Here is a 26,332-nt window from a genome sequence, read left to right as displayed (position 1 = left end):
CTTGCTTCTTGAATTTTGTTTTTTCCTTTGTTTTATTCATGCTCTTTCACCAATTATTCTCCATTCTCTCTCCTGAAATCATCTTTTCTCATATAACATTTATTTAAATAAATAATTTTTTTTTACTATATCTCTTATATTCTACTTGTATAAATTATCGTAAAAAAGTAAAAAGGAAAATGAAAACTATATTTTAGAACGGAGGTAGTATATTATGATAATGCGAAACAACATCGTACAGAATAGTGCACATTATTCAGATGGTAGACAGACGTAGACTCATATAGACCATCTAATCTGCGCCTTGATACATACGGTAGTCGGTCGGTAGTATACACAGACCCACATCATCACCCCATAAACCCTTTTCTCTGGGTTTCAATAAAACTGGAGTTTTGATGGCGCAATTTCGGATTCCTTGTGAAAAACGTGAATTGCGAATTCACTGACTTTATCAGTTAGTTAATAAGAAACGCAGAAAGGTTGCTTAACCTAACAGTCTTTGCACCTTTATTTTGACTGGCTGATCAAGTTCCCTCTCTAAAACCCAGATTATATATTCATACTGTTTTCGGGAATTCATGCTTCTAGAATTTATTTATTCTATTTTGTAAATTCAAAGTCAATTGGGTCTTAATCATTGTTAGGAATTCAGGTTGAATTTATCAGTTTTTGGACTTATACTTTCGTGGGTCTGCTTCCGATTTTTCCGGGCATTTTCAGACTTAGATTTTAGAGTAAATTATTTTTTTGCTTGTATCTGATAGAATTGAGATGGATAATAAAAGGTGTGAAATTCAGCCAATTAATTTAGAAGAAAGATATGATCTTGGAAAAGAAGTTGTAGCTGAGCAGTTTATGACAGAAATTAGAGTTTCAGATGAAAATTTTCATGAAGACAACATTGCTGAAGTGAATAAAGATGGAGGTTCTTTTAATGGAGAAATTGAGCATATGTTTTCCTTGAGACAGTCTTCACTTCCAGAAATATTTGCCAATTCTTCAAGAAGAGGTATTTTACTGTTGCTGCTTTTGTGATTATTTATTTCTGTCAGTAGAATGGAGTGGAACTTAATTATTACCCTTATGATTAATGTAGTCGGTGGATTGTTTATGTGTTAGTGTCTCTAATTATACTGTAATGCAGAAGTCTTGATTTCTATGCACTTGACTAATGACTTCTCCTTAGTGAGTTCAGTGTTGCCTAATTCACAAATCTTTTGCGAACCAATAATGGCGAATTGGTACATGCAAATGGTATACTTTTAGGTTAATTCAACAAAATTAGGTAGCAAATTTCCTTCTTGTACTGTGAATTAGGTAATGAAAATTTAAGTGATTCATAATAGTAGCTAGGCCTAGGCTAAACTATCTTCTATGCTAAATAACTTTGTCCACCGGTAGCTATCTTATAATGCAAAAGCATGTTCCATTATAAGCACATGATGTGCACTTGAAGTGAAATTGATTTTCTTTTTGCCTTTGATCCTCGAGAATTTTGCTAGTGCTTAGTTTCTCTCCAGAAAAGCAGTAAATGGTTCTATTTTAATGGTTCTTTTTATTGTACTAGAAGTGAAATTAATTTTATATAAATGATCGTTTGGTACTTCTATGTATTTTTTGGTGTAAATGGTTCTAGATAGAATGAATTTGAAGCACATGATGACCAATCCCTTTTAGAGTTTTATCTTGAGAATTGGTCAAAGAAGTACCCTGAAGTAAAACTTGAAGTTCGCTGAATCACTCTCTCCCACTTAAGAGATTATCTCCTAAATGGAGTTCCAAGAAAGATTGCTCCGAATAGCTCCCAAGATTGTCAAATTAGGTGCATGATGAACAATGGAGAAGCGATAGAGGTGAGGAAAAAGAAAAAAGAATAAAGATTAGGTATTGCCGTATCTTTAGTTCTTCCAAAAAATAAACGCTGTTTACAACTTTACATTGCTAATGCTGTACATTAAGATGCATGTAAGATAAACTTCCATGGACTTTATAGATTAACCCTCCTACAATTTGCTGGATTACCTCACTGAAAACTGATACTCATAGAATGGCAGTTATATCTTCACTGATGTTCTTGGCAGAGCTCAACAGGAAATTGTAATTATCTGAAAGTGAGGGATTAGCTGTAGAGTTTAGAGAACACGTTTTCAGTTTTCATCTCCCTTATTCAACAATTGTTCTTAAATTTTTTTTGTGGTCAACTATAGGCCATGCGCAGTTGCGCACTATCTTTATTTCTCTGAAAAATGAGGCAATTAGATCATGTGTTGCGGGAGAAGGTAGAAAAAATCTTATAGGCTTTCCATCTACCTAAATGTACTGCTCGTTCAATGAAAAAGTTCTGTCACCAAGGATTGGGATTGCTTCAAATTTTTGACTTTCATGCAGGCAGGACATTTAAATCGTAGATACAGCCTACTGAAGAAAAGCAGAAAACAAACCAATATGTGTCATCTTGTCCCAGTGAAAGAAAATTGGCATAGTTTTTTTTAAATATTTAGGAATTCTCTAAATGAGCCAGCTCAATTAAGTATTTACTTTTACGTTTTTATGATTGAATGTTTATGTATCAGAAGTATATCATGTCTATTCTTAATAATTCTTTAATACAACGTATAAAAGATGGTCACTTATACCTGGAATTTCTTCCTTGGTTCATATAGACTTCTATTTTCACAATACTCTAATGTAAAGGAACTCAGCTTTCTTCATCATTAATTTTATGTATATGATGCATTGCAATGGTACATAAATGATACACACATATATATAATATAAACACTGACACACATACATATAAACATGTATGTATGTGAGTGTGAGGGCTAGCTCAATTGCATATAGCATTTCTCCCGGTTCCAGGATGGCCTTGGATTGAATCTCGCCCTTGGCAAGTTGGGATCCTCTTTACCCCCCTTCCCTCCCAAACTTGTCAAGGTGTCTCCTGAGTCCTGACCATGCACACATGCATACACTGCGTCTGCTCTGTATGCTTACTGATATTTAAGTATCTCCCATGCAGGTTTGGATCAGTGTGTCTTACCATCTGTAGGAGTTCTTGAAACCCAAAGAAATTTATTGGTTGATAATCATGGGATCGTTATGAGTAAGTCTAAGAGTCAGAAGGACAGTAGAAGACATGATCTAAAATTGGATAGGCTGTCACAGCGTGACAAGGTAAGATTATTTGTTTTTGACTGGTAGGTGCAGATGCTTTTTTTAGAAAATTGTTACTTATGTCGTTTCAATCTTCAGTTTGTGTCCGTCTTCTTAGCTGGTGGCAATTTTGTGATAGGTATAGTGGATGCTAATTTCATGAAAATATATGAAGTATGTTCATAGTTGACGAGGTGATTTCAATACCCTTATCAAATTCTCCAATTTTGGAATCAGTGCAATTGTTGGCAATTGGTTTCCCAATCCCACATAAGCTCAGTTGTCACTTGTACGAAATTATGGACTTTCCTATATCATGTTATTCAAGCAATATGAGTCCTTAGTTGATTGATCTAGAAGTTGACAAGCAATAGACTCTTCTGATTATAGGATAAAACGGAAAAACTTTGGAGCATAATTTATAAAGTAATGAAGATAAAATAAAAAAGGAATTTTAGAGGCAGTTTGTAGAAAAATTTACCAATACCAGTAAGCAGTTACAACCTGACAAGATTCCACCAAAACTATAAACCTGCCTGACGAGTTGTAGCATCAGACCAGACTTGGGCCCCACCTCATGGGAAGGGTTATTCTAAGACTGACAATATCATGTCCTGCACCTGACAGAAAGTCAGAAACACGGTATAATAAACCAAGCTATGACAGCCCGATTTGTAACTGTCTGTTGCTACAATTCAGTTCTAATGTCTGCTATTGATGTTCTACACTGTTCTTCACTTTTTAATATCTATGAAACTAAAATATTGTGACCATTCAGCATTTAATTATTAACTTCTGCACCACTGTGAAATCCTGGTGGCTGATAGATTCTCTGATTGTTTGCTTCTAGTAGTAACCATTTTCCTTATTTTGAGATAAAAAGATGATTTACCGATTTTAATGCTTTATGCATGTAATTTCTACTTTCTTCTTCACTTTCATCTATCAATGCTATACATGACCAAATCAGCTTCACTGGAGATGTTTTTTTTTTTATTTGGAAAATTCCCAAGATGCTTATATAAGACTTCAGCAATGGAGTACCTGCACTTTTAAAATTTCGAGATTGGGCACCGCGATTTTTGTCAGTTCTTGTTATAACGAACGCAATAAAGCGACGAAGAATTAAAGAGCAATCGACACAAGAATTAACGTGGTTCTCTAACAATGTGTTAGCTACATCCAGAGACACAAGAGAAAGGATTTTTATTTTCTTTAGGAGAGAGTACATATTACAAAATATATAGAGGCAGAAGTTAATTGTAAGGTTTATATACTACCTTTCTAATTAACGAAAACAGAATGGGCCTAAACCCGAAACTAAAACAGAAACAGTTTACTGAACTGCATACACCGAAAGTCAAGCGCAAGATAATTCAAGGCATATTTCAACAGTTCTACTCTTGAGTACGGACCAACTCACAGTGTCGAGGTTGATATTGAAAAAGATCAATGACATTATTATTATTTTCTAATCTATAGACCCCCTTATATGCAGAATTTTCGCAAAAATCTTCAAAAAAGTTCCAGAAGTTCTTGAAATGTGTCTTTTTATACACACTAAACATACAAAATACTCTTTGAAAAGTTCGAATGAACTAGTAATTTTCCGAGGGAAAGAGAATTTTTTGACATATCACGTGTTGCAATATTTTCATATTGGGATTATTTACAGTTTTAGCACTTTGAAAATTGTTGGAAATTATGTTAGGGGTTGATTGATAACTTTCCAGACCAATAGCTTTACAGATATTCAAGATAATCTAGATTGAGCTGTGACTTTTTCACTTATAAATTCCTTGATAATCCTAGCCCTAGGTTGAATATTGCCTATAAATTCCATCCCTGCACTGTTATACTTATAAATATTATATCTAAATATATTGCACAGCGAACGAGAGTACTTTCGTGCTCTTGTCACTAAGAATCAACGTTTAAGATCTCTTCAATAACGCATGTTTCAAAAGTGAAGTTGTTTATGTTAATGTGAAGCATCCAGAATGGAGCAATATTCAAAATTTGTTACATCTTGATTGGAGTTACCAAACTCAAGATTTGGAAACTGAAATTTTGGCAATCGATGCACTGATTTTAGAAAATATCTCTTTTTTTAATAATTGTCTAGGAACTTGGATAGTTGGATATTGCTTAGCTTTGGGGCTTCATTAGCATGGTTTCTCTTGGCCGAGGTGTAGCTTGTCTTTACTACAATGTATTTTCATTGGTTAGAAACAATAATTGTTTCACTTATATATGTGGATTCATTGATATTCTTTATGAGGAAATGAGGTTATTAGATGGTATACTAAATGTATATTAGAGCTTCTTCTGGCGATGGCTGCGTTTTGTTACTTCTACACTTTATTACCTCAAGTTTGGGAATTTATGTGTTCATCTTCATGGGTTATCACCTTACCATTATGTATATTTAGCTCAGGAAGTTTTGCTGCCAGCTGCACGTAATTGGATCCTTTTTCTTTGTGATGAATCAACTTCAATGTTTAGCAATATCTACTTCTATTAAATGTCCAGTTGAGAGTATGCTCAAGTTTACTCAGAGTCAAACATCCTTTCCTCTACTATCAGCTTTGCGATTTATGCTATGCCTGGTGATGTATCATTGATGAAGTTTGCTGTTGTAAATTCCAGGAAAAGCTTATCGCGAACTTGGTTAAAATTCAAAATGATGGAACAGTGGAGGTGGATTTAGCTAAAAATGACCCTGTAGCTTCTGAGCTTTTAGAGCTTCATTCTGTTGAAAGTGCTGCGCTTCATGTTGATGACATTGTTCCTAATCTTAATAAATCTGTCCCAAGATTAAAAGTTGCTCTACTTGTTGTTGGTACAAGGGGAGATGTTCAACCTTTTCTAGCTATGGCAAAGAGACTTCAGGCATGTTCACATGCTTTGTTTTAAATCTTTGAATCTTTATGTTGGATGCTCTTCTTAATGCTCACTGATTCTTGATGATCATACTTATTAGTAACAAGAAGTAATCCTTAACCATAAAATTTGATACATCAGTAAAGGCCCTTGTCATGCATATATGTCTACCTTTATTCCTTTCTGTGGGTTTAGAATGATGTTTTTGGCTACCCAGCTGTCTTTTTTGCTTCTTCCCTGTCCAGCGACTCTTTCTTCCCTGTGCATTGTTATAATTGTCACGCCATTAGCATCATGTCCTTGAACATTATGGTTTCATTATGGCCTATTAACATACTGTGGTGCATCATCTGCATCTCCATTCCAATCATCTGTTTCAGGAAAGGATCTTAATAATTGTGATATAGAATGAGATTCGAGAAAGTATTCAGCTCCATATGAGATTTATAAGGAACGATCAATGGTTTATGAAATTTGATTTGACAACTTTGGTAACTTCTACAATAAAACTTGACAGGCAAATAGATTCAGACAACTACATGACATAGATTAGGGTCATTATTTTGCTGCATTCACATCTTTGTGGATTAAATTGTGGATTTAGGATTCTTTAGGAACGTGATCTTTCGGGCATCGGGTTTTTGTTAGGCTATTATCTTTTGTAGACATCCTTTAGTCTTTGAAGATGCTTTGTTGCAACTTGCAAGTCTGCATCTATCATCATATGATTCTATTTTTCCCAACTGTTTGAAGTTTCTTGAATCTCTCTTCATTGCATTAGTATCCCAGGACCGATTCCTCATTAGGCAAATATGTGCTGTCAATGTTGGTATGTAAAGCTCTGTCCAGCTACTAGCATATCCAGTTCGATGTGTAACATCATCTTGCCATTCTGATTATTGCCATGCTGCTCTTCTGTCTTTTCTTAAGTATAAAGAGCGCTCATGCAAGTGATCTTTACCTTCTGTTCTTCAGCTTTTTTGGTGTAAAAGCAGCGTGGCTTCAGTTAGATTATCTGGTAATGGGACGTAGCAGCTGAGTTAATTGACGAAACTTCAGCTGCTAGAACAGTGAGGAGCTGACGACAAGGTTTGAAGTATGAAGGGCTTCCTGAGACCTTATTCCTATGCTGTTAGAAGTTTTGGGGGTAGAGGGGTGTGTGTGTGTGTGGGAAGGGATAATCTCAGGAACTTCACCTCAATCCAACCCTACTTTTTCAGTTTGTTGTGTCACTTGCTAGAGACATAATGGATTGTTTAAAATCGGATATAAAAGTTTTTCTAATTCTAAAGTTGCCCCATTACATATTGACACCTAACTACCTAAGTTACTGAATAACGTTACCTTTTTCTCTTGGTATTGCACTTATTCATGCTGCTCAAATGCTTCTAGAACTGCATCTTTGTCGCAATTGCTTGATAGTCCTTATTGACAATTTTTTTGAGAATTTGGTAGTTTTTATCAAGAGAGTCACAGAAGAGACGTTTTCACTGCATATCAAAATAGTTGCTTTTGCTTGTCCAGCAAAAGAAGTAAAAAATGAATGCTACATTTACAGAGCTGAGTTGTTCCTTAAAGTTTGTCTCTCTTGTGTGTAGGAATATGGTCATCATGTTCGACTGGCCACTCATAGTAACTTTAGCGGCTTCGTCAAATCTGCTGGTGTAGAATTTTATCCTTTAGGTGGTGACCCTCGAGTTCTGGCAGGATGTAAGAAGTCTCAGATCTTTAATTTTCCTTGATAATCTATTTATCCAGTACTTCATATCCCTATCATCTGCTTTATTATCTGTCATATATTTTCGGGGAGATTATTTGGGTAGATAAGATGCTGATATTTTGTCCTGCTGATCATCTTTTAAATAATTGGCAATCGCAACTAGACCAGCAATCAGAAGTGCAATTTGTGAACAAATCCTCAACTGAATTTTTTGCTCCTACATACATTTTGTAAACATTATCTTGTCTCTTTTTGTATTGACCCACAGGAGCCTTCTTTAGATGATTGAAAAAGATAATAGTTTGTCTTTTTCTGTTCTTTCTTGTCTAAAGTTCCATTATTGCTTAATCATCTATAGTACTTGCTGGCAGATCAGAGATGTAAACCATTGTTGTAGGGTGAGAATCATTATAATTTTGTGTTGTGAGTTTGGGATCCAAGGCCTTATTGTTTGCAATCTAAAAGGTTAGACATTCATGTCTGTGTTCCTGTCTTTCAAAACACGTGCCAATCTCGTGTGTGATCTAAATCAGGGAGTTTTAGATGGTATCTGGTTTTTGAACATAAAGGAGAAGTACTACTGTTGGACGTTCTCAATTGTTTCACGAACTTCTCAACATGGTTCATCTTGATATTTTTAAAAATCAAATCGAATTCCATGCACTTCTCGTATAATTTTCATTTTTTCCACATTGCTTTAGTTTTGTTTTTGACATGTTATGTTCTGGGAAAGATCATACAATGGGAGGTTTTATCGCTTTTAAATTTCTAAGGGATTTACACTCGTTGCAGGTAAGGATTACAGGGAGCAGGGGGTTTTAGAGTTTAGACTTAAGGCATTCTAGGCTTGTTGCCTTAGCATATTTCTGCATTCTTTCATGGTCTCTTAACGGTCAGCAAATTATATTAATATTCCTATCTCTTTTTAGCATGATATTTTTGAAACTGAGTACTATACTATGATTTTTGTGTTTTAAAGGCAATCTCTTTCTGCAGCTATGTGTCATAGCTACATACTAAGAAGTCAGAACTACTTGTTAAGCAAATATTAAGAAATTTTTTGTTGGCATTGCATATATTTTGTAGCTAATTATAGTGTGTCTTCATTTTCATGTTCCTTTATTACATGTTGGCATCTTGCTTGTGCTTCTTCTTAATCTCTTAGAGCCATGAGGTATAGCTATTTTCTGTTGCTTTCTGGAAATCAGATATGGCGAGAAATAAGGGGCTTATACCCTCTGCACCAGGAGAGATATCAATTCAACGGAAGCAATTGAAGGCTATCATTGGATCACTTCTTCCTGCATGTACAGAACCAGACATAGAGACTGGTGCTCCTTTCAGGGCTCAAGCAATCATTGCCAATCCTCCTGCTTATGGTATGTTCATGATATATTACTTTTGATCTGTTTGATTTTGAAGTTACTCTGACTTTAAGGGGATGATTCTTTCTCTTTGAGTTTTAGAGCTGTGGTTATATAGGAGAAGATATATGCTTTTGTAGCTTTTTAATGGTGGATGTAACTGATAAACCAATTTTCGAAATATCGAAGCCACACAACTAGGTCTTGAACTTCTTTTAGAGATTTTCGATTTCCTCCATTCCATATGATTTATCCATCAAACCATCTTCTTAGTTTGTCACCTTGGAATATCAATGCAATGCTCAATGTAATTTAATATGCTTTTATATATGAGACTAATTCTTTTTGCTTGTTAGAGGTTCTCATGATGGCCTCTAGACGACGTCTAGACCATCACACACGCACATACAAGACTTTATTTAGGTTAACGCAAGTAAACGACAAGCATACACAACAAACACTTTATTACTTCAAAACAACACAAGTACATGGTAACAACCCTTGATGCCAAGCATTACTCCGGAGTGGTTATTAGAGCATGGTAACAACTGCCAAGGATCCTACTACGTGGTATCAAGGATAGTACTCGTCGCGCCCAACTGACATCTAGGGAGCGTGCTCCTATTTTCTAGGAGTCACGTTGGTTTACTCCACCACGACAACTCCCTACCGCCGAACGATTACGAAATGTGCCAACGGCTCACTATTCTCAATTGCCCACTAAGGGGTGTTTCTAGGAGCACTTCCTTAACTTATGCAACTACCCAAGATGTGTCACACACAAGTCTTAGTCGATAGGGAATCAACGTCAAGCAACCGCTCGCGCATGTGGCGATGCAGCAAACCAGCACCTTAGCTTACGTACATGACCAAATTCATAGCAGTAGTACGAGCGCGTGTGCTTCATGCACGAGCCTTTACAAGCCGCGCACAACACCCAACATCATTAAGCCTTGACCAAGAATCTTAGCAACAATCGGAAGCTAAGCGTCGTTAACACATGCCTACGTACACACGCGTGCACGTCGTAGGAACTAGATTTAGCCGCGGCTCATACTACCGTCGCGTTAAAGAGTTAGTTACTCGGGGCATGCCCTTGCTATAGTCGCAATCTGCACCAATGGTACAAGGAACGAAATTCAATACGAAACGCGGGACGGAAACGGAAACGGGAAACGCTACCTTGAGTGAATCGGGAACGTTTGGTGTTATGAGTTATGACAGTTTTTTTTAAAGGCCCAACTATACCTAGCCACTTTAATGCTTTCTTTAAAACCCTACTAGGTAAAACTTTAAGAAAAAGTCAAAAAGAAAAAAAATAAAGAGAAGGGGGAGGGGCACACCCACGTAATTAGAAAAAACTGACTGGAGGCCCATTAAATGAAAAAAAAGAGAGGAAGACAGAGAAAGGAAATGTCGGAGGCTAGGGAAAGAATGAGAGAAAGCCAACTGCCGACCGCCGCTGCCGGAGATTCGGGGATCTGACAACACCATCTGGCTCGGAATTCTTGCTAGAACCAAAGCCCCATGGTAATTTATCCTAGTATAAGCATTTTCCTCTTCAATTTCCAGATCTAGGTTTTCGAATCAACCCTAGATCTGTGATTTTTTTCATCTTCTTTTCTTTCCTCCTCTCTCTCTCGGTCCTCTAGTGTCGACCCTTGAAGAAGAAAAAGGAAACGCCATGACCACCGTACTGAGACGCGAACCGCAGCGATTTGGGTCGCGTTCGTTCCGCGATTCGGTACGAACGACTCAGGACGCGATTCGGCCGTACATCCCGCGTTCCTGGTTTCACTGATCTGCACCAGAGAGCTATGATAGAGCACCTACTATAGGCATTTAAGTGTAAAGTGTGGACCCTTAGTCGAGTACAGCTTACAAAGGTCGTATACGATAGCCATCATGGCTTCATCCAAAACCTAGCATTGCACCTAGGTAAAGTCGGCTCTCAAACTAGTGCCCACTAAGTCATAGCTACAAACTAGTTTTTTTTATCAAGTACAATCACGTCATCACATAATCCTCAAACAAGCAAAAACGTGAGTCCTAAAACTTTTATTGTGACAGTTTGGTCCGACGTGCCAAAAATTCATAAGAATCTCCCTACAACAATAAGCGACAATGACAAAAACTCCCAAGAGGCATGGCAAGGGTATCATGACTTCCAATTCCTATAGGAATTTTCTTTATAGATGGTGTGAGCCAAGGAAACCATCGTATGTTTGGCCTTTTCCAAGAATGCCGCCTCTAAGTCTCCCTCCTTCAAGGTCGTTACTCCTCTAACGATGGAACCACCAACTTATCATGGAGCATCTTCTTCACTCGATCAGGGCATGGATTTTGGGAGTGCACGAAGGGGACCCATGTACTAAAAAGTCATGGAATACTTGAATGACTTGGTTGTATCGATTCCTGATCACCCTTTGGATGTCTTGCAACGTCTAAAGATGCTAGTGAGCAAGGGCAAGGAATTCCTCGGCCTTGACAAACATGTCCCATGTTCCGAATGGAACAATGATGTTGTGTAATGGACGTTTCGTGTGGAGAATGGAAGATTTGTCAGAGCATGGGACTTCTCAACCAACACCTCTACCATACTATCCTTGCTTAGGGTACCCCGAGAGACGTTCAGATGTGGCGAATCCCATGATGCATTGTCTTAGAGGTTGACTTGTTGATCACGATAGTGAGCCAAAGGCCATGGTTGGAACGAAGAAAAAACAATCTGAGGAAGTCGACAAAGAGGATTTAGCCCCAACTTCACAGAAAAAGGTAATTGAGGTAATTGATATTTTCGATAGTGAGTCGCAGGTTGTGACCATTGGGCGAAATTGCATTCGTCGAACAACTAGTATGGTTGCGGTCTTAGCAATGACAATGAGTGATATATCCGTACTTCCCCGTCCAAATTTGACTTTAGTCCCTTTTCTCCTTGAGGTGATCTGCTTGGTGATGCTTAAAGACTTCGCGTTTTAATTTTTCGTTTGTTATCCTTGTTTTAGCTTTGTTTCCTTCATGTTTGCTGTTGTCTTATTGTAAATTTGTTTCTGAATGTATCAAATTGACTTATCTTGATGGAAATCTATCTTGATTTTTTTCATTGCTTGTGTTAGCCATACAAAACGTTGTATCAATTTACCCATAGTGTTTGATCGTCTCGGAGCCAATAGCTTGCTAGTTTAACGCTCAGCAGACTACGGAGCATATGAATCAACGCAAGTTTGGGATGGCCATCGACTCTGTTTGTAAGGCTACACAATGAATTGAGGGTGAAAGCATGGATGTGGATGTTACGCTGTCCGACCTTTGTTCACTTGAAGGGTTCCCGAAGGAGATAGAGTGAGTTTGTCCCTTCGGCAACCAAGTTGTAGGTTATAGCCCATCCTCGAGAATTGATGTGTGAACATCTCGTCATGTGAGGCAAGCAAGAACGCGCAATTCAATGGTCGTTGTCTCAAAACCACTAAGTGTTTGATCTTATGTCTTGATCAAGTTCTAGCGCAAGTCTGCTCAACACAGGTGTTATTCACTACAGGTTAATATTTGTAAATTAGGCAAAGTCCGAAATGTCGAAGTGAGATTTACCTACTGCATGTAGGAATAAGTGTTTGATCTAGTAATTTCAGCAAAGTTTGAAATGTTGAAGTGAGATTTATCTACTGCATGTAGTGATATGAGGGTCTGATCTCGTAACTTCGGCGAAGTCCAAAGGGATACTCACTTGCTGGCAGTAGACTTGGTTATTGGAGGGTAGCCCAATGGCTAAAGGGTTAGTGTCAAATTTACGGGGCTTTACTGGACATGGTTTTATTGGATAGGGTCGTTATGGGATAGGGCCAATAAAGAAAGCCAATAATTTTGAAAAATACAATAGGTTTTGTAAAAACAATTACATATTCGGATTCACATTTAGTTAAACTCACTTTTGGTTGTCTTTGTTCCTTGTTTTTCTCGCTCGTTTGCCGGCCCGCTTATTATCAAGCCGCTATTGGCCCAGAACCCATTTGGCCCGACCCGCTATTGACCCTTTGTGAGGCGACCCTCTTATGATCCGACCCGCACTGACCCGACCTACCCAATAACCAGGTCTAGCTACCAGTAGAAGTATGAGTGTTCGGGCTCATACAAAAAGGCTAGATCAGGCTGGTCCCTAGAATGAGCGAGGTACACTCCAATCTAAAATCATGTTGCAGAAAGTATTGACTTTGCTAACCTTGATTGATGGCCAATCTAGTTGATTTTCCCCTCCAGATGTTTTTATTGTGTCTTTATGTAATGGCAGCTGAACGAGTAGTCTGTGACATAACTACACAACAGATTGGCCGAGTTTATATTCCTTGCAGATGCGTCTAACATATTATTTCTTGTAGGGTAAAGGGAACTAGGGAACATTGACTTTAAAACTAATAGAGCCTATTGGATACTATATGGTGTGTGAATGGAGCCGTCCTCTAGCATATCTTGGTGCTTCTGTAAGATGTTTGACATGTGGCAGAAGGCGATATTACCTTAACTTAATTATGTCTTTTTAACATTACTTTTTTCTTTTCAAGCTTTCTTCAAGCATGGCCACCCAGTTGGGGTATTAAAGGCTTGATGTTTTGGACATTTGTTGGTATCTGAAAATCTCATAGGAGATTTATCTTGTCATTTCACTTGTAGTTCACTTTGCACACACTTGAGATCCAGTAAGTTTGTTTGAAATCTATCTTGTTACATTATCATGCCACTTATGCTACCTTGGGAGGTATAAAGAGAGAAAATTTTGTTGGAGAGTGTGCTTGGATATATATCTAGAGAACTTTGGCTGAAAAGGGATGCCACTCTAGGTAGTAGTACTATATGGGGAAAGGGAGCTCCGAGTTGTAGTATTATAAATTAGTTAGTAGTGGATTGAAGAATAAGTTGAGTGGAAGCTCTATAAATAGAGGAATTTAGAGAGGGGAAGGTATATGCTGAAACGTATTGAGAGTTCAATGTTAGTTTGTTTTAGAATTTGGGAAACCTCTAGAAAGCTTGTATTATCCTTTACTTCCTGTAATTTTCTGTAATCAAACTTCATCTTCATTTGAATCTTTACATTTTGTCTCTTAATTTCTGTCCAAGACAAGTTCATTCTTAGCAATGATATATTGATAAAGGTCTTCTAGAGGTGAGTCTTTGTAGTTTGTGGTGCTGTTATATGAGGATTTTTCTGGGGAAGTCTTTGGATGATGTCCAGTAGGATTGGCATGCAATGTTCTGTCAGTTTCTAAGAGAATTCCTGCTCCTTCTTTGATGTCATTTTATTTTTATGATTTAAGTGAAAATCCTGCCTTTTATGGAAGTATATGCTTGTGGGTGTGGATATAAATTGGAAAACATAACTTGCAATTATATTACCTCAAGCTTAATTGAGCTAAACTCGTGAGCCTTTTCCCTTTTCGCAAGATTTTGAGTGGTATTCTGGATCTTTGGACCATGTACCATTTATATTTTTCTTCAGTTCAGACTTCAGAGCTTTTGTCCCTCGGGACTCCATCCAAGCTCTTCTAATTGCTGAAACTGAACGGTAATTAGTTCTACTTAGAATTTGAACTGAACTCCTTTTGTCCTTTTGGAGATGTCGGGAAGGAGATGGGCGTGATGAGGCATCTATTTTGTGTTCACCCTTGAAGCGTGGATACGACATGGATTGCTTACTCCTTTCCTCCCTTTCCTTGTACACATTATGAACATTGGGCATAGTGGGTTGTATATGATCACTGATTAGCATGCTTGGACCTTTTCTTTACTATATTTTCCTGATGAGCCTGTGTAATGAGTTGAAACATATTATACTTGCAGGACATGTACATGCTGCAGAAGCTCTTGGTGTACCTCTTCACATATTCTTCACAATGCCATGGACGTAAGCTATCACACCTAACCTGAACTAAAATTATAAAATCAGATGATATGATCTTGGATTACTAGTAATGATATTCCAGTCATTTCGCCACATCTGCACTGTTGTTTCTTACTGTGTAACTATTCGAATATGTCATTTCATAAAGGTAGTCTATATAGAGGGAAACCTATAGAATTGATCATTTATTTAGTGGGTGGTGTAAAATGTTGAGATTTTGTTGGAATTTATGGGGTTTGAGGAGGTGCTGTGTGATGATTTCCATTATGTTTAAAACAAGATGATTACTGACAAAGCACTTGGTTAATCTCATAGCAGTACAAAAATGACTTGGATAGTTAAACTTTAAATTACTGTCTAATATGGTAAACAGTGAAAAAGGAGTTCTTTTGTCACATTGTTCATGCACATCTAGTGCACTAATTTGTAGGGATACTTTCTGAGAGAGGATTCTTTGTCCAAGTTGTATACTTCTTTATTTTTGTTATGTTACATGCATTTATGGTCTCTTCAATATTTTTTTAAAATTTCTGTTCATCCTGCAATTGTGATGATTATTCCATCCTCTAGTGTCTATATATTGGAAACAATTAGAATATTTTTCTTTGAGGTAGGTAACACAGGGTTGCAGGGCCTCTACTAGGCCACTAGTGGGTTGCTTGGAGTATTTGGCAGGAAATAGGGGGTAGGATGAAGGATGGTTAATGTCATATCAGTAAAAAGTGCTTGAACATGAATTTGTATATTAAAAGTCACTTGTAGATGGAATACTATGAAGAAAGGGAGAAGAAAATTGTAGATTACCGAAAGACTTTAGATGTTCTATAGTTGATATGAGCATTCTGTGGTTGATCTCAACAATTATGTATTTCTTTTATATTTGAATCTTTTTGGAAGCTCGAGGGCCATTAAGATAGAGGGTCCAGGGGTTTGGTCATTGGACTTACCTTTCCCTTCAGTCCCAACTCCCAAACGACATTTGAAGGATATTGTTTCTAGGTATGAAAACAGTCGTGGAGGAGGTTCTTCAGGGTACTTGGTGAGACTTGGATTTGTCTGCAGACTGCAGCGACTAGAGTCTGTTTTCCAGCAAATGCAGTATGCTGGTTTCTCAGCTGGTTTCGAGGAGAGAAAGAATAATGCTTTCTTCACAAGATATTGTTACATCTTTCACCAAGGAACTCCAATTTCGTCTTGGACACATCCTTACAAATTGTTTGTACTCTAGCTCAGGCTTTTCAAGTAGCATTCTCATGGCTTGTGCTAGGAAGTCTTTTAGAAGGTTTGCTATTATACTTATGCACAATGCAATGTACTTGGAGCAGTCTGTCTATGACTCTTTATCAACACGTATACCTTTGCCTGAAAAACTGCTCTTCATATGCCCGTAAAGTAGCTAATCTTCATGTACATTTGAAAGATGTAATATGTTATAATCTCTCCTTACACTTCATTGTAATAGGCAGGCCAACCTATGAGTTCCCTCACCCACTGGCTCGAGTACCACAGAGTTACGGTAACTGGGTATGTTCCTTTGACTGGTCTATCTTCTCGCCCCGCCTCGTCCCAGATGGTTAACTCACTGATGTGTTCTTTCTCATTCTATCATTTGAACAGTTGTCATATATAATTGTTGACTTGCTGATTTGGTGGGGCATTAGAAGTTATATCAATGACTTCAGGAAAAGGAAGCTGAAACTTCCTCCTATTGCATACTTTAGCATGTACCATGGATCAATATCTCATCTGCCAACAGGATACATGTGGAGTCCTCATGTTGTTCCAAAACCAAGAGGTGTGAAGTATGTCTGATCAGTGGCCACATCAGGGGAAATAACACACTATCCGCTTCCACTATAATGTTGCTTTGTCTTTTCAAGGTTGGATAGTAACATCATGGTTACTGAAGCTCTAACAAGTGAACATTGTTTTACAGATTGGGGCCCCCTAGTTGATGTTGTTGGTTATTGTTTCTTAAATCTTGGTTCAAGATACCGACCAAGTGGAGTATTTGTTGAGTGGATGAAGAAAGGGCAGAAACCCATATATATTGGATTTGGGAGCATGGTAAGACTACCTGTATCCTTCTCTTGATGGTATCTGCTTTGGTGTTGAATCCTCATTAGAGAAGATTATTAATGTACCCTCTCATGCGCAACCTGACTTTAGAAGGCACAAAAATATATATTTTATTTCTCTCTCTCTCTCTCTCTCTCTCTCTCTCTCTTTCCTTCTTTCTTTTGAGGTCCATTGCCATAAATGTAATGCAAGGTTTAAGATGGCTATAGGAACCTGAAATCCTGAAGTGTGCAAACCCATCCCTAAAAAACAGGATCCGTAACTGTGCTCTGGAATGGTTGCCCAAGAAACCTAGGGAGACAATATAAGAATAAAATACAAAGGACAATGCTGGCCCTATAAAGTAGTTAATTGTCCCCATGACTTATATTGGCTGTGCACTTCACTTTTGTACCTTTCAATTGTAGCAAATTAGCCCCGTATCTTATATTGATTGTGCGTGGACGACCTCCTAATGTTTTCAAGAGGAGATACTCTTTCTGTTCATATCCTCTTTCACTATTTTGTAAGATTTTTTGTTGCTAATAAGGAATAGAGCAATGGGTATTTTAGTCTAGTACTCGAGTCAAAGAAAATTTTCAAACCGAGATCGTGCAATCTCTTAGATTATCTAAAGGGTTCCTGGCCGTCAGATATCTAATAGTTTTCTCTCTGCGCCAAGAAGCTTTTTCTAGCTCAATGTAAATCTCTGCATGTTGGTGTACTGATGCTATGAAGACATGCCTCTTGTTTAGTTGAGTGAACAAAGAGTTCTTTGGGTAGCCCTTCCCAGAAGGTGGATCCTAGTGAATACTGTTACTTTGGGCTGGTTAATTGTTGGTGGGTTGTTGGCTTTAATAGTTTAGTTGGCTTGTACCTTTATTGAAAATTTAATTGCCAAAAAAAGCTTGGAAGCCTTTGGTGAAACAGGAAACGGAATCAATTGTAGTTTTGTGATCCATATGTCTAATTAAATAATCAAGTCTCATCTCTTTTCTTGGTTGTTAGTTGTAAATTCTTGATTATGTCACTGTGTGTTGTGTATATAATCATGTGGAGGGAGAAGGGGAAGATGAAAGTAGACATTATAGTGTTGTGTTAATCTTGAATTATGTAGAAGTATATTTGATAAGTGTTTGGTTTCTTCCATCCTACCCCAACCACTTTGTCTTTGGTAGGAAGTGCTAGGCTGCTAGCAGCTAGCTGCTGTGCTCATTCAGGCTTTTTTCGTGTAGCCTCTTGAGGATCCCTGCAAAACAACCACTATTATAATGGAAGCATTAAAAGATACTGGACAGCGTGGAATACTAGATCGTGGCTGGGGAGACCTCGGCATTTGTACTGGTTTGCTATCTTTTGCCTAAACCTCTAATCAGTTAACCGTGGCCTTGTGCAATTATTATATGTGCTCTTCCATTTATTGTGGCTTTGACATATAAATAAACTAGTCAATGATTTTTAACTACATCATCTTTTTGTCCGACTTGGATACACTAATTACAGATAACGTGAACAGCTGTAACCCTCAGTCCATTCAGAGTTTCTGGTTGTCATTGCTGGTCTGTGAACAGAAATGAATAATTCCTCCGACCCTGAATGACGTTCCTACTTTCAAATCTTTCCGTTTATCTCAACTTGACTGTTTTACATTTTAATCGTATGAACTATGTCTTCTCCTAGATATTTGAGCCTAGTGAAAGAAGATGGTCACTTTAGGAGAAAGAGGTTTTTTTATATTTTCTTTCTTTCAGATAAAAATATATGACTAGGGAAAGAAAAGAAAAGAACGAGAAGAAACGCTCATTGACTGGTGAAAGACTTGGAAAGACTAAAGAGGAATTTCAATTTTTTTGTAATCAAGAGTAATTTTGGGAAAATTATATGAGATAACTCTGACGTTTAGGCCATTTTCTAGAATGACGCTTACGTGTAGTACACCCCTATATCCAGTAATCTTGAACTTGTAAAACGTCATTAAACCTATCGGAATAGTTAAGGACGTTAGTTATTTGATAATTTCAACTGAAACAAATGAAAACCAATTAAACTCCTTTCTCATGTCTTCAACCATCTCATCTCTCTCTCTCTTATTCCCCACCCATTCAATCTTCAACCCCTTCCCACGAAGAAGCTCTCTTGAACACCAAAAGATAATCTTTCTTACGACAAATTCAACACCTACCATCGGAATTAGACTATCTTTACAAAATCGCAGCAATCCTGCTGCTTTCAAGGTAACTCTCACAAAAAATGGTGTGTCTTTTGCAAGGCTAAGAGTTCCAATCAAATTTTCAATTTCTCTGACAATAAGTTGAATTCCAAAAATATTATTAGGCAGTATTTGGATACCAAGACTTGATTTGAATTCTTGGAATTGAAATGTGAGAATTAAGATGTTGAATATAGAATTTCAAGTGAAGTTCTGGAGAACACTAATAATTAGGTTTCCATAATTCATTTCCAACGCAATTTCTCGGATGTCATTGGTATTTCAATTGTGGAACTAGAATTCAGCTATTTATTTTACAAAAATTCTTGATTCTAAAATGCTGCTTCTCTAGCACCAAAGAAAAAAAAGAAAAAAAATGAATCCCAATATTTATGAGTAGGAAGAATACAAATTTCCATGTTGTCCATCCAAATTCGAATAGAAGAAAAGGAAAAAGGCTTTTCAAGTATTCGCTGCCGGCTGCCATTTAGTTGAGCAAGATGATCTAAATTATATCCAGTTGCAATGGAATTTATTCATACTGAAATTAGAATGATAATGGAAGATGAAAAAGAGAGGGAGATAAAAGAAAGGGAAAAAAAACAAGGTTAGTTATGGGAGAAGGGAGAGAAATAAAGGTCTAAAGTTTGCAAATAATGACCGACAGTGGACAAGAAAAGAAGAGGAAGAGGACAAATAAAGAGAGGGTGTGCAGAGCTCTGGGAATTCAATTGACAAGTCAAAACATGGATATGGGCTTGGAGAGGGCTTCAATTTCAGAGAGGCTCTTCATCGGAGGAATCTTCAGCCGGGCTCTAATTTCAAGTGTAGCATCCCCACAATTTGTAAAACATCATAATAGCCTTTATGTGCGTCGCGGAAACGTACTTAAACCACTTGGAGTTATCACATGGTACAGGTTCTAATTTAGTTACAACAACTTACTTAAGATTTAGTAATTATAATTATTGTTATTACAACACCACCATCCTTTATCTTTAAAAAGAAGATCATTCAAAAATACATAAACAATTACTACATGTATCAAGTTACTCTCCAAAGAGATTTAGATACACTAAGGAGCAAACATAACAAAAGACTCCACAAAGTGACGTCGTCCTACACGACCATGGAAAATCAAGGAAGTAGGTAGGTTCAAGAACAAATATCAACAACAGTTGAGTATAAAAGTCCACCGCTAAATTCATTTTTGGTGGCTTGCACCTTATGTAGACAAGTTATGTTAAAATCAATATGTTCTAGAAATAGAGTGTTTATTATAAGATTAGGATTACTATTCTTGTGCCAAAGCTTTAGAATAAGACTTGATTTGCCATGGTCGTGTAGGACGACGTCACTTGTGGGGTCTTTTTTTATGTTGCTCCTTAGTTGATCTCCATCTCTTTGGAGAGTAACTTGATATATGTAGTATTTGTTTATGTATTTTTGAATGGTTTTTTTTTTAAAAGTTAAAGGATGGTGGTGTTGTAATAATGATAATTATAATTACTAAATCTTAAGTAAGTTGTTGTAACTAAATTAGCACCTGTACCATATGACAGCTCAAAGTGGTTTAAGTACGTTTCCGCGACACACATAAAGGCTATTATGATGTTTTATAAATTGTGGGGTTGTTACACTTGTTTAATTTTTCTGGTGGTGGTGGTGGCAGTTGTGGAGGCGGTGAACTTTTTAGCTAAGGAGGGTGCGATAGAGGATGGAGAGGGCCATGGAAGGAGCTTCCTCCTCTCACAAGAGAGATGGGTTGAAGGACGGTAGAGAGAAGGATTTTTTTTTAAAAAAAAATATTAACTTTTTACTCATTTATGTTTTAAGATTTCAATTAGTTAACACTGTAAAGTGTAAACTATTCCATTAGGTTTGATGACATTGTAGATGTTCAAGATTACTATAGATAGGGGTGCAAACATGAGAGTTATTCCAGAAAACGACCTAAATGTCAATGGTTACCTCATATAATTTCCTTTTTTCAATGATAATTATGAATTACACTCCCTCTGTTTTTTATCATTCTCACTTTCCTGCCCACAACTCCCAATGCATGTCTTTGGAATTGAATATCTTTCATTATATATTAAAAGTTATAATGATTGAATATCAATAAAGCACTAATTGAGACGAATCAAATAAGATCCCGCATGACTATTTTTTCTTATAAATTGAGAAGATTGTCTCTAAGTATGAATAGTGTTAAGATGCTAAGTGAGAAAAAAAACCGGAGGGAGTATCTTCTTGAAAATCAATATGTATAAAAACTAGACTGAGGAAGATAACTTCCATGAATATCACGAGAGAGGGGGTAAAAAGTCGCCAATCCAAGAGGGGGAGAAATAAACTAGACCGAGAGATATCTTCTTGAGAAACATACATCTTTAAGCTCTGGTTTTTGCTTTGATGTTTTGTAATAGATTTTTTTTATTTAGATATGAACTTGTATATTTGTGTAAGCTATGTTGTACTAAGATTTATGAGGTTTTTGTGGGTGTTATCTTACTTTAATTATCTAGGGGTTGTTTACAACAAATGGAGTGACTTTCTCCTTGATCCTTGAGAAGGATGCATCTAACCCAAACAATGACTTGCCTAACGTGTTTCAGGCGATAAAAGAACATGCTTTTATAGCTTGAGAGTTCTTTTTTGGATCAAAAATACCCTCAGTCATGATGCTTAGACCACTAAACACTATAATGCAAAGGCAATGTAAGCATACCTAGGATGGAGTATGAACTATGAACTCCATCAGGTAATAATAGTCCTACAACCAAAATATAAACAAAAACAGTAATTGTTGTCAAACAAAGCATACTAACATTAACAAATACTCAGAACGGCGTTCAACTTGAATAAAGGCATGAAGTGGTGAAATTGCAGCTTAATCCATGTTGCAGCAAGTTAAATGATGTATAATTATTTAGCTTCACCTTTATTACTTGGAAGTCTCTCTCTCTTTATTTTGTTATCTGCTCTGTCTTTCTTCTGAATTCTAGTCTGTGTCATGCAGTTTCCGAAGTTCCAGATCATATATTCCTTCTTGAGAACTGCCCTCATGATTGGCTTTTTCCTCAGTGTTCTGCTGTGGTGAGTCAGACTTCTCATACTAGTGGGGCATTGACACTTTTATGTATATTTGGTAAAGAGTGAATTAGAGGTCTTGTTAATATTATGAGCTCCTCATGATGAATTCTTCATCGATTTTATACTTGATGGAGTGCATCTTGCAGTGATTGTGGTGGAATATTAATTTAGGCTACATCTTATGCAACTTTGTAGTATATTGATGTAAATAACGAAATTTATTTATCCCGTGCTTTATGCTCTTTTTACTCATAAAAAAATGCTAACAGATGCTAACTCACTTATTCTCCACAAATCCACAGGTTCACCATGGTGGTGCTGGAACTACAGCCACGGGACTAAGAGCCGGAGTAAGTTTCTCAACAAGTTCTGTTGCTATATTTGGGAACATGTGAACATATTATGTTGACAGTAATAAAAGAGTACATGCTCGATATACCCATCAAAAAACATACGCCTGCTTGTGTCATTAATCCTTTACATTTTGTTTGGATGACAATCATGGAGGCAAAAGAAGGGGAAGGGAAGGAGAGAGGGAGGGAAGAGCGGGCTTGCATTTTTCTTGCAATTCTTTTTTACATTTGAAGGATTTGGTTCAATAATGTGGAAAGGAAAATGAATCCTTACTTTCCCGTCGCTTCTTCCATGTTATATCGGAACGACATAATTTTTATGCCTCCCTTTCCCTCCAAATTCTTCTATCCAAACACACTATTAGCTTGCATCTTTCTGTAACTTCAAAGACCACTTTTATTTGCTAATTTCTAACCCTTTAAATATTATGCCCACTTTTATGAGGCCTGTGAGTAAGCTGCTCAGTAATTACCTTCTGGATAAAATAAACAGCAATAAATGAGTTGGTGATTATACACCTCCTGCCATACAGAATTCAAAGCTGAAGCAATTTTTTATTATATGGTATACACCCAATGATGTTGAAGACAATGTAGTTTGACTCTGTATGTAATTAATTAATTGCAGTGTCCAACAACTATAGTGCCATTCTTTGGTGATCAGTTCTTCTGGGGTGATAGAATTCATCAGAAAGGTTTGGGACCTCAACCCATTCCTATTGCTGAGCTCAGCATTGATTCTCTTTCAAGTGCTATACGATGTATGCTCCAAGCGGAGGTAATATTTGTCTTTAAACTGTATGCATCTGCTGTCTACACTTTGCTGACTATATACATTTCAAGTTGCCTTTTTGATTTGTGAACAGATAGTACAGATACAAGGCATGCTTGGACAATCTGTCTTATTTTGAAGAGCATGTTTTATTTGCTATATAAATGGATGTGGATCTAAATTCATTAGCCTCTTAGAATAAACTTTCCTAGGCAATAGATATTCAGTTAATTATTTTCCTCCTCAGAGCAACGGATATCAAGTAATAAAACAACTGAGCAGAAAAATAATACTAGGATAGAAATGCTATGAAGCATGGAAAGTTTGGGACCTGTGGATTCCCTGCGTTTGAATGTTTCCATTCCCAGATATCCAGCCATTTCCATTTTCGGGAAATTATTAGTTATGATATAAATGTATCTATGGCATGAAGTCAGATGTTAATGAGGTCTGGCAGAAGCTTTTTTGTGTTACTGTTGGAAAAAAGAAATGTGAAATTGTGGGATCAACTCAAAAATTGCTAAAATGGTAATAGAAAGTTGGACGCTTGGATGTATGTTGATACAAGTATGTTAATCTTTCAGTTTCTTGCTTAGACCTGGCAGTGCAAATAGCTTCATATTATATATTGTTTTCAGGTTAAAACTCGGGTGATGGAACTAGCCAAGCTGATAGAGAATGAAGATGGTGTTGCCGCTGCAGTTGGTGCATTTCATCGGCATTTACCTCATGAAATGCCAAAATCTCCAACACCATCAGAACCAGGGGAAGATGAATTTTCGAACCCCATTCAGTGGTTTTTTTCTAAGATCGGAAGTTTTTGTTGGCGTGTTTGTTCATAGGCTTCTGCTGGGTGTGAGGTTTTGTACAGCTATCCATTTCGATATTGTTATATTCATCTGCTTCTTGGTTTATTCTATCTAATGGCTTTGCTCGGGTGAGAATAAATATAGTCAGTATCACAATTTTTTAGAGGTATCTATCACAATTGGTTCTTGTCAAACGTATGCTCTACTCCTATACCATTCTATAGGAAAAAGATGGAAAATAAATATACTTCCTCTGTTTCTTAATATTTGCTACATATTCCTTTTCTGTAAATTCTTATACGAAGAAAGCACTACTTTATTATAAATTATGCGGGTCATGTTATTGTTCACCTTCTCTTCTCCTCCTTGATGGTTGTACTATTTGAATATGTTGCATGTATTAAGAAACAAAAGAGATGGTTATTATTGCAAAGTATGTTATTTCCATGTCTAGAGTATTGATTGAAGTGTTTGTAATTAGTTCTGAAATCTCTTAAGGACTTACTCCATGAAAATAGTCACTACAAACGTAAGCCTGTTGTTGCTTATGTTACTTTTTAATTTTACGATTTTTTACCATTTACCCTCGACAAATCACGAAATTTACCATATACCCTTGAGTTTTCGAAAACGTTCACTCAATGCCTTTTTTTTGACAGACGTTAAGTTGTCATTTGCTTTATTTACAAATTTGTCATTATTAACCTTTGATCCTAGCCTTCTTAAAATCTTAACACTAATCTTAATATTAACCTATGACCCTAAACCTAACCACCACCCCTTTTCCCCTGCCAGCCCTAGCTTAGCCCTTACTCCCACCTTCTCCCCCTTCCCCTCCACGTGGCCCCCCACACCCCCTCCCTGACAGCCCCTTACTCACTCCCCTGCAGGCCCCTTCTCCCCCATCCCCCACAACCGGCAGCTCCCAACCCCCCTTTCTTGAATTTCTACAGTCCTCAACCAGAAGTTCATTGATGAACTCAGGCGGGAAATCTGGAGCTTCGAATTTTTGCATGTGTAGAGAAGATATAGGGGCGAGAGGATGAAAGAGAGACGTGGAGCATAAGAGAGGGAAATTCAAAAGGGGAGGGGTAGGGGTTGCGGAAATTTGAAAGGGGTGGTGGGTATGGGGTTTGCGTGGGTGGGCTATGTGGGGGGCTACGGTTGTGGGGGAGAGGGGTGGGTGGGGGTTGGGGGGTCAAGGTTAAGGTTAGGGGTTAATGATGGCAACTTGTAAATAATGACAACGGCGAGTTAACGTCTGTTAGGAAAAGGAAAAGGGTAGACGGTGCAGACTTTAGCAAACTCAAGGGTATATGGTGTATATTTGAAATATTGAGGGTATATGGTGAATTTTGTGATTTGTCGGAGGTGTTTGGTGCAATAATCGTAGTTTTTATTCTATGAAGTTAGTGCTATAATGGTACATTAGCCTATTTAAAATTATTTGTCATATATAGATATGTAATAGTGCTCATGCAAAAACATAAAATTGATTTTTCTTCAATGCCGGACTCTTCCTTTTCAAAAGCTTCTCTTTGCATTCTCAACCTCTACTATCTACTTTTGCATCTATATATATATATAGGGTTGGGTTCTAGTGAGAACCCTCTTATGGTGAGAACCGTGAGAACCACTTAAAATGAGTAAATACTTTCTAAAATGAGCAAAAAAAAAGTAACAAATGAGCAGAAACATAAAATGAGTAGAAAACATTAAGTTATCAAAAACGTAAAATGTACAAAAATGTAAAAGAAGAAAAACGTAAAATGAGCCTAAAAAAGTTCAATGAGAAAAAAAGTAAAATGAGCAAAACGTAAAATGAGCAAAAACGTTGATAAATGAGCACAAAATTGTTAAATGAGCAAAACCATAAAATAAGTGAAACAAAAAATGAGCAAAAATGTTATGAAATGATCAAATCTTCGTAAAATGAGGAAAAAATGGGTGGTTCTCACGGTTCTCACCGTAAGGGTGGTTCTCATATGAACTTAAACATATATATATATATATATATAT

At 37.1% G+C, this 26,332-nt stretch overlaps 1 protein-coding gene across 3 annotated transcripts; it reads left to right on the top strand.

The window, feature by feature from the left end:
• The first annotated feature begins 313 nt into the window (after nucleotides 1-313).
• Nucleotides 314-24,663, top strand: LOC104895907 (sterol 3-beta-glucosyltransferase UGT80B1). 3 transcript variants are annotated; one of them, XM_057393248.1, is made up of 15 exons: nucleotides 883-1,012; nucleotides 1,640-1,856; nucleotides 3,026-3,180; nucleotides 5,809-6,051; nucleotides 7,641-7,752; nucleotides 8,971-9,141; nucleotides 14,956-15,019; nucleotides 16,483-16,540; nucleotides 16,634-16,811; nucleotides 16,953-17,083; nucleotides 18,310-18,418; nucleotides 22,306-22,382; nucleotides 22,682-22,729; nucleotides 23,361-23,510; nucleotides 24,143-24,663. In XM_057393248.1, exons 3-15 carry the CDS (start codon nucleotides 3,106-3,108, stop codon nucleotides 24,344-24,346), a joined length of 1,620 nt encoding a protein of 539 aa, XP_057249231.1. In that variant the 5' UTR covers nucleotides 883-1,012; nucleotides 1,640-1,856; nucleotides 3,026-3,105; the 3' UTR covers nucleotides 24,347-24,663. The 3 variants fall into 3 exon arrangements, with proteins under 3 accessions (XP_010680858.1, XP_010680856.1, XP_057249231.1); XM_010682556.4 differs by lacking the exon at nucleotides 1,640-1,856 and having other exon boundaries at nucleotides 314-1,012; nucleotides 18,310-18,412; XM_010682554.4 differs by lacking the exon at nucleotides 1,640-1,856 and having other exon boundaries at nucleotides 314-1,012.
• The last annotated feature ends 1,669 nt before the right edge of the window (nucleotides 24,664-26,332 follow it).

Source organism: Beta vulgaris, chromosome 1 (genome assembly GCF_026745355.1).
Source record: "Beta vulgaris subsp. vulgaris cultivar EL10 chromosome 1, EL10.2, whole genome shotgun sequence".
Lineage (NCBI taxonomy): Eukaryota > Viridiplantae > Streptophyta > Magnoliopsida > Caryophyllales > Amaranthaceae > Beta > Beta vulgaris.
The sequence above is the reverse complement of the archived record's forward strand: the minus strand, read 5'-3'. Positions and strand labels throughout refer to the sequence as shown.

What these genes read in the sequence shown, in the direction of transcription:
- LOC104895907 (XM_010682554.4), top strand. Translation starts at nt 775, where the DNA reads ATGGATAATAAAAGGTGTGAAATTCAGCCAATTAATTTAGAAGAAAGA. An exon ending in ATATTGGATTTGGGAGCATG is followed by an intron (nt 17,084 to 18,309) that starts GTAAGACTACCT and finishes TTTTTCGTGTAG; the next exon opens with CCTCTTGAGGATCCCTGCAA. An exon ending in GATGTATGCTCCAAGCGGAG is followed by an intron (nt 23,511 to 24,142) that starts GTAATATTTGTC and finishes TATTGTTTTCAG; the next exon opens with GTTAAAACTCGGGTGATGGA.